The 13,409-nt window shown below is 32.7% G+C and overlaps 1 protein-coding gene across 2 annotated transcripts; it reads right to left on the bottom strand.

Moving 5' to 3' along the window:
* Positions 1 to 383: 383 nt before the first annotated feature.
* On the bottom strand, positions 384 to 6,898 carry LOC143579910 (amino acid permease 6-like). Of its 2 annotated transcripts, XM_077063084.1 has the most exons (7): positions 6,740 to 6,898; positions 6,428 to 6,661; positions 2,544 to 2,637; positions 2,244 to 2,458; positions 2,003 to 2,145; positions 1,586 to 1,813; positions 384 to 1,014 (listed from the first exon to the last, which is right to left on the bottom strand). In XM_077063084.1, exons 1-7 carry the CDS (start codon positions 6,822 to 6,824, stop codon positions 604 to 606), a joined length of 1,410 nt encoding a protein of 469 aa, XP_076919199.1. In that variant the 5' UTR covers positions 6,825 to 6,898; the 3' UTR covers positions 384 to 603. The 2 variants fall into 2 exon arrangements, with proteins under 2 accessions (XP_076919199.1, XP_076919198.1); XM_077063083.1 differs by having other exon boundaries at positions 6,428 to 6,898.
* Positions 6,899 to 13,409: the final 6,511 nt, after the last annotated feature.

Here is a 13,409-nt window from a genome sequence, read left to right as displayed (position 1 = left end):
TTTTTAGAAAATTTTTCTAGCTTGAAACTTCAAGCACATATGAATACCAAATAACCGGAACCCAAAATGAAAACTTAAACAAAACAAAATGGTTTAAAAAAAACATAATTTTTAACTTTTGGGTATTGTTTTAACCCAAAACCGATCATGCACTCCACTATTATTACGATTGAAATGCAAAAAGTAAGTAGCACGTATGTGGTTTATCCAACTTTTATCCAAATATCATTACATTTAAGAGGCTTTCTATGTTTAACCTGTTTGGGAGTTTATTAACTGTTTTTTAACATACGTTCCCATATTCTGTACTTTGGACCAAAATTCTTGCACGATGCTACCACAAGACAAGTATACCTACCCCAATCATACGCGCTTCTAGAACAATGGTTCTCAAAAACCACACCTACACTAAACTAAAGTTATGTAAATGTTAACAAGAGCCCTTTCATTCAGAAAAGTTGTAAATACATGACTTGTACAATGAAAATCACCTCTAGTAACTTATCAAAAGTTACCTTACTAGTTGAGTTCCATTAAAATAACTAAATCTAACCCGAACCCTAACCGAACCAAACCAAACCAAACCAAACCCACTAAGGTTATTTAGGACACAGATTGAAACGGTTTGAACGTCTGGACTGAAGTGACGAGCCCACGGGTTGACCCAACCGCAGCTACTAGTGACACAATTAAGCATGCTAAACTAAGTACTTGCATCCAAATCCAAGTGAAGGAGTACTTGCGGATCTTTGCTTGTGAAATATACATCTCAATTGGGAAATAAACGGATAATGGCCAAAACGTGCCCGCACCAAGTAACCCAACAAACTCGTTGAAGAACGGGAATATCATTGCTATTATAGTCATCGTTATCACAAAGCTTGTTCTCCAAACAAATCTCAACATGTTGATTTCGATTCCCAATAATGAGAACTCTTTTGTGATGAGTTTGTTTTGTGGCCATTTCAATTTGCTCCAATCCTCAACAAACCCGAAAATTGGTTGGGCTAATACCTGGTTAACGGTTTGCAAGAAAATGATAAGCTAGTTAGCCTTTTGAAAAAGAAAGGGAAATAACTTGGTTTTACCCATTTGATAAATAAATGAGTCGTGTTTGGTTTGACATATTAATTAAACGACTATGTTTAGGTTGGCTTGTTTAACCATTTCAACTAAACAAGTTGATCCGCCAACTCGTTTACAACCTGTTTGACCGTTTCATTACAATACATCAATCTGATTTAACATATATACAACTCGATTACTATTCGTCAACATCTTTGTTGGGCAACTTATTTTAATTAGGTTGATTTTTAAATTGTTCAAAAATTAAAAGGGTTATCGGGTTAAATGACTAATGATATAAATTCGGAGGGCCTACCTTGTCCGTTTAATACGTTTAGATAAATGAATTAGTGAGTCGTGTTTGGGTTTATACAATTTTAAGTGTCCGCATGTTAGGATTGGTATTTTGATATTGATATATAAGTGTCTTTGGTTAAAATTTTAACTTGTTAACATGCATGACACGGTTGACACACCTTAATGATAACTAAGGAAAAATTTATTGATGGTATTAGATTACCTGATAAGCACCAAGAAGATGAATCACGATGCAAATATTAGCAAGATCAACCAGCCAAAAAGGGTCATAAAACCCGAACCCTGTTAAGAAATTTCCAGGTGCTTTGTTCCCAAATGCGGCATATCCCAGCACCCCACACAACAAATAAAATATGGTTGATGCCGTGATTCCAAAGACTGTAGCCTTCTTCATTTCTTTGTTCTCGGGCGGACTCGATTTCAATGTATCCTACGTTTGTTCAACACACAAAACTTTATTACTACCCGAACATAGAGGTGGTACCACACGAATGAGCTGATATGGGTTATGTTTTACTTATAAGAGATCAAGTTATGTTGTTTAACCACTTTGTGGTTTGAAGCTAACTAGAAACAAACTTATAGATAAATGAGTCGAGCTTGCTCCTACACAACTTGCCTGAATTTCAATAAGGATGAAACAAAACGAATAGGCAAAAGCAACATCTCCTAGAGCAGAAAATGTTTTCCACATTTTGTCCATGCCCGTAAAGTCCTCCCGGATTGGTAACCCTGTTATGCTCGTCTCCCCAATTCCATTATCTGGAGCCTCAGTAAAAAGATCTCAAAATCAATAATGAGTTCGATGATTAAATAATAACTGATTTAAAAATAAAATAAAATAAAATAAAAAATCTAACCAATGATTTTAGCAATTGAAAGCCCGATGCCAATGAACGAGTACATGAACGACATGATAGCAGCAATGATGGAGAGTGGTGACAATTTATGGAAGTTAGGGACTTGACTTAGGATGATTTGAATGATGGCGAAAATAATCATGAATGAGTTGTTGTGGACATGACAACCTGCTTCATGGCCGTGTTTATAGAAGCAGTGGGATCTTTTGATCGCGCTGATGAATGGTAATTATAAAGATCCAAATTAACCGGGTAATGTAAAGTTTCATGATTTGAAAATTGATAGTGTTGTTGACTTACGCCATGCTAATCGCGGTGGTGATGGTGTATCCTATCGATATTCCAGTGAGAACACTGTATTGAGCTATGCCACACATCTTGTATTGACGCGTTCCTACATATGCAAAAACGATGTTTAATTAACATAGTTGTCATAGAGGTTGTTTGGCAATCTGCACCAGTGAGTGTTGAATCAATAAGTGTTTGAATGGTTAAGAGTCAATACATAAAGCACATTTTGTTTTAAGCATAAAAAAGCATCCTTAATTTTTATCGGAACCCTTAAAATAACGATGATAAAGACCAAAATGTGTTCCCTTATTCTTTTATTCTTGAATTCTGATTAATACGAGTGAACGTATATAGCACATTTTCTTATCCATATAAAACTAGAAGTGAAATAAAGAAAATAGAATAAACGGTTTGGAGCTATGAAAAAAGGTTAAGTAAAGGTGATTGATTTCGAAAAAAAAAAAGTAAAGGTGATTGATTTTCCATAACGGCAAGAATATTTGGTTACTTATACAAACAAAAATGTATAAGACTATAGGTGATGATCAACATCTTGACAACACACTCAACTTAAATCATATAACTTTACATCAGCTTTTTGCTAAAATTCGAAATTATAATGCAAAATAATAAATAAAACACATTATTATTATTATTATTATTATTATTATTATTATTTGTTTTTTTTTTGGAACGAGTTATTATTATTTGTTACTCACCAACCTTGTTTCTAATGAATTAACTATAAAAAGCTATTTACTTTGAACCGTTATATTGGCTTGTTTAATTAATACACAACTAATTTTTAAATATATCTATACTATATATAATACATTAAAATTGGGCAAATTAAGACACTCATTTTTAAGTAATTTACAAAATTTAAAGCATGAGGTACATGTGTTAGTAAAGGTAAACATGTCTTTTAAACACAATCCATTCAACTTACAAGTTTGGTCCCTCATCTTTAACCATATTATGTTTTTAATTTAACTTGTAAACTAACTTTCCACCCATGATTTTTAAACGACTATAGCATTTTCATACGTTAATATTTTTATAAACAAATTACACCATAAAAACGAGCATTTTATTCTCTTTAATTTGGATATGATATTGTTGTAATTTTTTTTTTCATTTTAAGTAAATTAATATGTTACGTAGGGGTGTTCAGTGTCGGTTTTGATGGGTTTTAAGTTAAACTTGTGAGTCCAACCGTTAATACTGTTTTTTTGTCTTCCAAAACCAAACTCAACCATTGAAAGTTGAAACCAAATCGTTACTAACGGCCTGGTTCCACAGTTTAAACTTTAATAATAAATTTAGTTTAACATAATTAATAATTTAAATGTACCGTCAACTTTAACTAAAAACCAACATAGTATGATACTTGAGATAATCATAAATAAAAAATGATAATTTTAGCTACATAAATGATAAATATTAATGGAACATCTAGGATGTGAAATAATAACAACAAAGATTACAAACAAAATCATATTGCAATTGGGTTTATTTACAGTATTTTCTGATTTCATATGGTCGGTTGCCGATATAAACCGAGAACTAACCGTTCACTACGTTTTGAAAATTTTGAAACCGACCAACAAACCGAAAGTAAAAAAAAAAAGAAAAAAGAGGTCAAACCAATGACCGATTTAAACGATTTCAAGGTTTTAACCGAACCATAAACACTTATATTTGTATGTGATTAGCAGGTTCAAACACCCGCTGCATCGCGCGGGCACCCGTCTAGTATATATATATATACTAGTTTTTATCCCCCGTATTACGGGGGTTGTTTTACATTATTTATTTATTTTTTACATTTATATTTTTTTATTGTATGAAAGTTAATAATATACTTATAGTTTGATGATAAAATTGTTTGACAAATAAATGAGATGTTATAACCCGGTTTAAAAGCTATATGGTTTTGATGAGACCCAAGACCCGTTTATTTCTTTTACTATAAAATTGATTGTTTAATTATAAATAATATTTATAAAAGTTAATAATACACTTATGGTTTGATGAGACCCAAGACCCGTTTATTTTTTTTACTATCAAAATGGTTTTTTAATATAAATAAAATATATATCTTTTTTACAATAAATAAGATATTAATTTTTAGTATATCATATTTTATAGGATTTTTACATCAATAATTTGGTAAGAATAATTTTTAATTTAATGAGATGTTATAACCCGTTTAAGGAATATCTGGGTTTGGTAAGACCCATACCCATGAATTCGGGTCAAATGCATGAAAAGCCTCCATTTAAAAATCAAGCAAATCTGGTGACTTCAAGAAAAAGGGGAGCGACCACATCACGACACGTGAGATTTTTATGTTTTCGTTTATATATATCATAGATAAGGGCTAAAATAAAAATACATAGTTTTGTCGGAAAAGTAGGAATAACACAAAATTTAGAGTTAAGAAACTATGTAGCATAAATCCTTAATCCTATGAAACTATTTGGTAGTTTAAAAACTACCAATCTCAACCATTAGATCATAAATCCAATGACTTAGATGGATTCTTACACTTCCTAGAAAGCTATTTCTTTTTATTATAACTCACCCCTATATATATAATATATATAAACGAAACCTCGCTACATTCTCTAAAGACACCAGATTATTTTATTTGTAAATGGAGATTTCTCATGCATTTGACCCGACTTCACAGGTATAATTCTTACCAAACCTAGATAGCCTTAAACTAGTTATAACATTTCATTAAATTAACAAATAATCTCATTATATATTTGATATGAAATTTTTATGAAATAGAAATATACTAAAAAGTAACATCCGATTTTTTATAAAAAAATATTTATATTTAAGAAACAATTTAATAGGAGAAAAATAAGCGGGTAATGAGTATCACCAAATCAAGATAGCTAATAAACCGAGTTATAACATATCATTTATTTGTGAAAGTCTTTCATCATCAAATTCTAAATATATTATTAACTTCCTTACAATAAAAAATTTAAAATTCAAAAAACATATAAATATTATAAACGAATAATATAAAACAATCTTATAATACGGAGGATAAAAACTAGTTTTAAATATAAAACAATCTTAATACTATACACATTATTATTATTATTATTATTATTATTATTATTATTATTATTATTATTATTATTATTATCCAGTTTATACTTAATACTACATAGTACAAGTGTTTATACACATTTAAGTTTCCAGTTTGTCCTTCCCAACTAAAGTTTTCAGTTTTGTCCTTTACGTATCTCATCGTCGGTCGATATGTTATGGAATACCCCTGATGAGTTAGTAAACCAATCAGGTAACGACGCGTGGGGTTGAAATACAATGGTTGACAACGCGTTAAGTGTTAATTTATGGTTGACGACGCGTTAAGTGTTAATTTATGGGAACATATTCGAAATCTCTTATCGAAATTTTTAACCATAAATTAAAAGTTAACTCGTCGGCGGGACTACCTAACACATCGTCGGCGATGTGTTAGAAAAGTGATAAATCTGAAAAAACGATTTTAAGGGAACATATTCGAAATCTCTTATCGAAAATTTTCCTTTATATTTTTGGTTTTGTAATTTAGTATGCCTCGAATAAATCTATCGTATTGATAATTAAATTTGTCATAAATGTTTTTGTTTTTATATTTTTAATTGCTCGATTAGCTTTTACCGACAACCAATTAATGCATGATGGTGGGTGGAAAGTGTAACGTATTTCTACATGCAATAGTGATTTGCATGTAATGACCGAATACCGACACCGGCGCCCAAAGCACTAGTTTCAAGCCAATCATCAAACTTGGTAATAAATTTTATTTAATAAAAATTGTTAAAAAAGATCTCACCAGAAACGAATTGGGATTAAAGATTTACCAAGATTTGATTTTACGGCATCCATATAAGTACAGTTTCTGGTTCCGGTAACAGGATCTGGTGACCGGTAACAATCTGTCAACAAGAGCGAGTTAAACATAGTGATGACCGAAAACAAGACTAGAGTAATACTTCCCGCAATCCACCCTAGTTGAGCAAAACACCACGCTAATGATAACACTCCTGACCCGATCACAGCTGTTATTATATGCGCAGTTGCATACTTCCAAGTCCCTAAATTAACAAACAAGTAACAATAAGAAAAGTGAAACCGAACTAACGAATACACATATGATGAGATAATTAACTTACCCGTTCGTTTTATCCTCCCATCGTCATCAAACTTATCGCTATGAAGGCACCCACTTTCGATTGAAAGAGTTGAACCGTTTTGCATATTGTTTAGTTTAGTTGAGTTGAGTTGGGAGGGTTATATTGTTGATTGAATTTGATCCCTCATTTAGGGAAACACTTCAAGACTACTTATAGCGTCAAAAGTGTTTGGTATGGGGTACCCACCAATTAAATGCAGTAGTGTTGATAACAATGTAAAATAGAAAGAACTAAAAGTTTCTGGTCTTAGTATATGTATATGTCTATGATTATTTTGGAACCACTTTATGTTGGAAACATGAACGGTTCGGGTCATGTTAACGTGGGTCGACCCGATTATAACCCGTAAGAGTTACACCGATAACAAACATCAAGCCAACTTACTTAGTTAACTGGGCTAGACACAATTAAATGAGATTTAATGATGGACAAAGGCTTTTAGTGTGGTGATTGGGCTCAAAGTCCATTGGGTTTAATGTAACTTAAACCCTAATCTTGTGCCTATATATAGATTATTTATTATAAGATAATCTATCCTAATACATCCAAGTTACTCGAAGACATATTTTACAGTTGTATTTATTTTGAATATGATTTGTAATGATTAGGGTTTATAGAAGGAATGTCAGGTGCCTATAAATAGAATGATATGTCTCATTAATGGCCAAACTTGAACCTTTTACCTCAAATTATTCTGACCTAGTACGGACAACCGCATCCGACATTCCACCTAGAAACCCTAAGTTTTTCCGATTGTATCTTTCTGACAATTAATATAAGGGAAATATTTTGATTAAATGAGATTTAATGATGGACAAAGGCTTTTAGTGTGGTGATTGGGCTCAAAGTCCATTGGGTTTAATGTAACTTAAACCCTAATCTTGTGCCTATATATAGATTATTTATTATAAGATAATCTATCCTAATACATCCAAGTTACTCGAAGACATGTTTTACAGTTGTATTTATTTTTAATATGATTTGTAATGATTAGGGTTTATAGAAGGAATGTCATGTGCCTATAAATAGAATGATATGTCTCATTAATGGCCAAACTTGAACCTTTTACCTCAAATTATTCTGACCTAGTACGGACAACCGCATCCGACATTCCATCTAGAAACCCTAAGTTTTTCCGATTGTATCTTTCTGACAATTAATATAAGGGAAATATTTTGAGTTATCTTGTGTGTGTGTTCTTTCATTACTTTCAGTATTTAACAACTTTCCAAATAAAGTTGATTCCACCAGCTACACTTGATGTCTTCATCATATTTTTGTTTCGTAGTTCTTGTCTGATTATTCCGAATTGTGTCACGAAATACCGATCCTAACAAAGAGTAATTGGAGTATAATTCTGAGGTGGCTCTGTATAATTATATCCAATACCAAATTTCCCATTGCTACTAGGTTGCTTAGTCAATAGCAGTTGGAACCCCTTACTAAATTCAATCCATTTCTTGTAGTTAACTTGTGTACTTTCTAATGTTTGCTTGCATTCATTGTATTTGCTTAACCAAGTTTCAGCATAAGTGGTTTTATCTGACAAATCATGTGTTAATTTCAAAATCTCTTTCTCTTTTTCACTTAATTTCAAGTCTATAGCAACTTTGGATTTTGAAACAACTGATTCAAGTTCACTTTTTTTAACAGTTTAATGTTCGCAAGTTTAATATTAGCAAATGCAATGATACATTCATTAGAGCACAATTTTTGACAAACATCTGGTGTTACCTCATCAACGGTAGTTTCAAGTGATTTGCATAGCAGTTTGTGAATCTACTTTTGCATCACTTGTAATCAGCACTTGTAAAATTTTATCCCTGAATTCAGTCTTCAACTCCTTTTCTCCAATAGATTCATCGTCTAGTACCACATAAGCCATATCTCTTGTGCTCGTTTCTTAAGGTAGACTACCCCAATTCACAAACTCTTGTGTGTAGAAGCTTGTATTGGTGTTGTCTAGGGTTGAGGAAGATGGATCAGGAATAGTGGTGTTTACAAGCTGAACATTGTGTAGACAGGCAGAATGACAGGAGTTTGAACATACTCCATTAGCTTTATTGATTGAGGTATTTGCACATACTGATACCGAGGAACAATATTTTGCATTATTAGAGTTTGAACAAAATGACATGTGGAATGGTTATGGACACTTTGTTGTTGTGAATTTGGATGTGAAGATGAACTGGGATAGGTTATTAAAGGCTGAACTTGATTGTGACTAGGTTGTAAGTGAATTCTGCATTCTCTAGCAAGGTGTCCTTATCTGCCACATTTGTGATGTCATTTTTGAGTGATCAAATCCGATTTTTGTCCTTTATTAATCCCTGGAAATTTTCTTCTAGTTTTCTTGCATAACTTGTTTGACTGTCAAAAGAACCATAGAGTTCAATATATCCATTTCCTCCATATAATTGGATCTATATGTTGCAAACCATCCATAATAAAGGATAGTTTATCTGACATGTTCTGATGATTTTTGTCAACAACAAATGCTTGATTTTCTAACCCTAAACCAATTCTTGTGGTTATGTTTATTTGATAGTTTATTTTCTCTTAAATTTTTATGTTTATGTTAAAACTTTTATACATAACACTAACCGAGCTACATCTGGATAATGGGTAAGCGAGCAACAAGTTGTGCCGCTATCCCCCTTTTGAATCGCAAAGCCTATTTTACTAAATATAAATCCTTGGTTCCCCGGGCTCTGCGAGTCATTGTGGACCACCTTCTACACCCGCTCCAAGAAGCGAACCGCTTCGGGAGCTAGGGATCCAAAAGTGTCGAAGGCAAATGGAATGAACACGTGCTGATTCTCCAAACACGTTGTCTCATACTTAGCAACCTTCCTAGATTCCACTCTCAAAACCGCCTGTCCCGGTACGAAGCCACTATCTCTCAGCCCCACCAACGGAGACACCCAAGTGAGGTCAACACACGCATGCTTACCCCCTGCCCAGCCAAACACAAGAACATCCGCAGGACGCAGGGTAGATCTTCCCTCTCGCGGATCAGTCAAAAAGTTAACAGGTGCCTCTTTCTTGGCTGAGATCCGGACACATCTAAGCACATCCCATAAGTAGTTATAGCATGTTGAGTCCTTTGGCACAAAAGTGTTGACCCAATGGTATAATCATCGACTGATTTGCCAGTTGACATCAACTTCTTATTTTGTGTGATCTCTATCTCAAAGTAAGCAACATACCATGGAAAATAGTTAAACTCAGATCCTTAAAATTTGCAAAGTTCTCAAAATTATAGCATGAGTATCCAAATGTTTAGGAAGATATCTCGGGAATATGTTATTTAGAGCAAAGTTAGTGTAGTGAACTTCTACCAATTTTAATTCACTAATTAATGTGGTGAACCTTTCAAATTGTTGAGTTAAACTCTCTCCTTTTGGATAACAAAATGCTTCATATTGTTGTCGTCTAAGAATTTCACGTGTATTTTCAAGGACTTGTGGGGTGCCACCAAATTGTTCCTTAAGAGCATCCCACATTTCCTTAGAAGATTTTCAACGAATCAATCCACCATAAATTTCGTTTGGAATTTCCATGGTAGGCGTTGCATGTGCTTTGGCATCCAATTCAAACTTCTTTAGATCTTGATCAAAATAATTCTTAGGATCCTTCTTGAATATCTTGTTACCATCCAAAGGATCAACAGATTTAAGGGAAGGAGGCCCATGAACAACTGATCTCCAACAATAAGTGTTGTGGTTGCACAGATGGTAAAGCATTCTCTAACGAAATGATTGACCCCGAACCAACATAGGTGGTTTGAAGGTAAAACCTGTGTTATGAGGATCTTGTACAAACGACATGATTCTCAATTCAACTGATTTTCCACTAACAACATAGTATTCAATATAGTTTTTGCTAAAAACTAGATTCCACAACATGAATTATCAATTTGAGCTTAGTTTTTTGTTTCTGCATTGATTATTAGACCAGATCCATAGTTCTGATACCAATTGTCAGAACTTGTGTCTCAATGTAAGCTAATAAACACAATTACGCTAATGAAGAGTAAACAACTAATCTAATCCTTTGAATGGATAAGTATCACATTAATTGAATCCATATTTGAATTATGAACTAATTAGTATTGTTAAATCAAATAAGCAGTGAAAATCATAAAGCTAATTGAGGTTTTATATGGAAGAACAACTTATATCAATTATAATCAAATGATTACAATCTATTGTTCCCCTCAACCTTAGCTCATCTTTCACTCTGATTCGTTGGTACAAGAGTACACTAATTAGGTGAATTTTGTGATGTGTACAGTGTTAATGAAGAAGAGACTCTCTTCTTCATTATATACATGTGTGAAACTACTGATGAGCTAAAGGTGAAGCGACATCTAACAAATCAGCTACAAACTACAAATGAACTATTACAAACAACCGTCTATAAAAAAAATTCTATGCTGACTAACTGATCTTTGTTGAAACAACTGATGTTTGTGCCATCAGTTGTTAGTACTTTCATTTCAGCAGTTTGTAGTGTCGGATGTTTAGAGCAAGAGTTTGATAAAACACCTTAATGGAGAAAAACTAATGTTTGTATGATCAGTTGTTTGGTTTATGGCCATCAGTGTAACATTTCGGGTTTTCGTTTTTATATTCTTGTATTTATACCCGACCCATTTAAGGGTTCGGGTCACTCATTTAATAAAACCGACGCATTTATTGAGTATATTTTCTTTTAAAGAGTTTTAGTTTTATTATTAAATGGTTTAAATATTCAAACTTACAAGAACTTGACAATTTCCATCCAGACTCAAACTAAAACCCATTCTCGTTCCCATCTACAAACTTCAGGGACTTGTTATGTAAATTTTGATTTTATAATATAATATATTATATTCAAAAAAAAAAAATTATCCTAACCCACCCTTGGATCCAAACCCGACCCGACGGCACCCAATGTCTTCAAATCTTCAATTCCCGCTTGTTTTTGACCGATTATGTTAGGAAATTAGCATATTCCACCAAGTAAACGCGTAACCGACACTTAATTATAGTATGAGCATGTTAATTCGTCCGTAATTTGATATATTAACCATATTAAGCCTAAACAAACCCTAATTTGTGACCTTATATAATTCCCTCGTTACAAACCAATTAAACTTGCAGATTCCTCATCCTCCTTGTCGCTAACCTTTCCCCTAAACCCAATTCAGTATACAATCGCAAACCGTCACCTAAATTTCCCCTTTTCTGGCCGCAACTAGTTCGATCGAATTCACCATTGTACCAAACGTTATACTTCAATTAAAAGGTACAGTTAGATTCGCAATTCATCGTAGATCAATAGCCCCTTATTGAATTGAACAATTATGAATCCAACATCGCGATTGAATCTTAGGGTTCATATGTTCATGTTGCGTTGTGTTTATATGTTTTCAAAACTGTTTAAGAACAAAAATATCATCTAGTCCAGTTGGTTGTGTGTGTGGCACATAACATAAGGTCCCGGGTTCGAAACCCGGCAGACCCGTTTTGATTGTTTTTTTTTCTTATTTATTTCTTGTTTTTTTAATATATTTATGTAATAAAATATCTTTTGAGATCATTAAATAAGTTAAACAAATACTTAAACCTATGAAACTGACAACCCTAAGTCGTGTTCCCGTAATCTAAAACCCGGTTTTGTTAACTTTTATTATTATTATTATTTTTTTATTCGATTAATATTTATTGTTATTATTTTCATTACTATTATTAATATCACAATTATTATAATAATTATTATTATTATTATTAATGACAACAACGTTAATTTTACCCTTATAATTAACGAAAAAGGATCTAGTAATATTTTAATGTTACACACAACCATATCGAGTCTCATAATCCGTCATAAATATTAGTATTTTGCTAAGATTATATTTAATTCTTGTTATTAACATCTAGGAAGATTTGTCGGTGAATCTCGAGGAGCTTGACCGTTTTCATTCTAGACTCTTCTTTATTTGTCTCGTCCTCGTTTACCGTACTCAATAAGGTAAGTAAATTCACATCCCCCTTTTTACCATTTTACGTTTTGGGGGCGTTATGCGTTCAAAATCAATTTATTGTTTTCACTACAATTCCGTTATATACATAATTGAAATTGCTCGATTAGTTGTTATGTGCGAATGTGACTATGTGTTTATTTTATGTTGGTTGGTACCTCATCCTCATCCTCATTAGTATGATCATACGCCGTCGGAGCAAACCCTTATCTATGTGATTCGGTTGTAAAGACAACTTTTATTTATTGTTACACTAATTGTAGTGATTTACGATTATCGCATGGAATTGTCATTTTATTATTATATATACTCAAAACTGTGGTTTACTTGCTCAACTTTATGTTGACAAAATATATATTTTCACGCATGGCGCAGGTAGCTTTATTGGATGAATCGAATATTGGAAGTTAGATGAGACCTTAGGTTGCTTGATGAACGAAGAACATTTTCTTTTTGTTATAAGTTATTTATTATGGATTTGTAACGTTATTGTTAAGACAATGTTTGTGCTTTTGAAAATTGATATATGAATGAATAATTTAGATATTGACACGTGTATTTTACTTAGTGTCTTATGAACTATGATACAATCAATGTCTCGCCCCGGCATGTTCCGCCGTA

This window comes from Bidens hawaiensis, unplaced genomic scaffold (assembly GCF_021521415.1).
Source record: "Bidens hawaiensis isolate Kalapana, Puna unplaced genomic scaffold, B.hawaiensis_p1.1 tig00030162_1, whole genome shotgun sequence".
Classification (NCBI taxonomy): Eukaryota; Viridiplantae; Streptophyta; class Magnoliopsida; order Asterales; family Asteraceae; genus Bidens; species Bidens hawaiensis.
The sequence above is the reverse complement of the archived record's forward strand: the minus strand, read 5'-3'. Positions and strand labels throughout refer to the sequence as shown.

Coding starts and splice junctions, on each gene's coding strand:
- LOC143579910 (XM_077063083.1), bottom strand. CDS start 6,824: ATGCAAAACGGTTCAACTCTTTCAATCGAAAGTGGGTGCCTTCATAGC. Junction 2,459..2,543: donor ACCACCGCGATTAGCATGGC/GTAAGTCAACAA, acceptor ACCATTCATCAG/CGCGATCAAAAGATCCCACT. Junction 1,015..1,585: donor ATCTTCTTGGTGCTTATCAG/GTAATCTAATAC, acceptor ACCGTTAACCAG/GTATTAGCCCAACCAATTTT.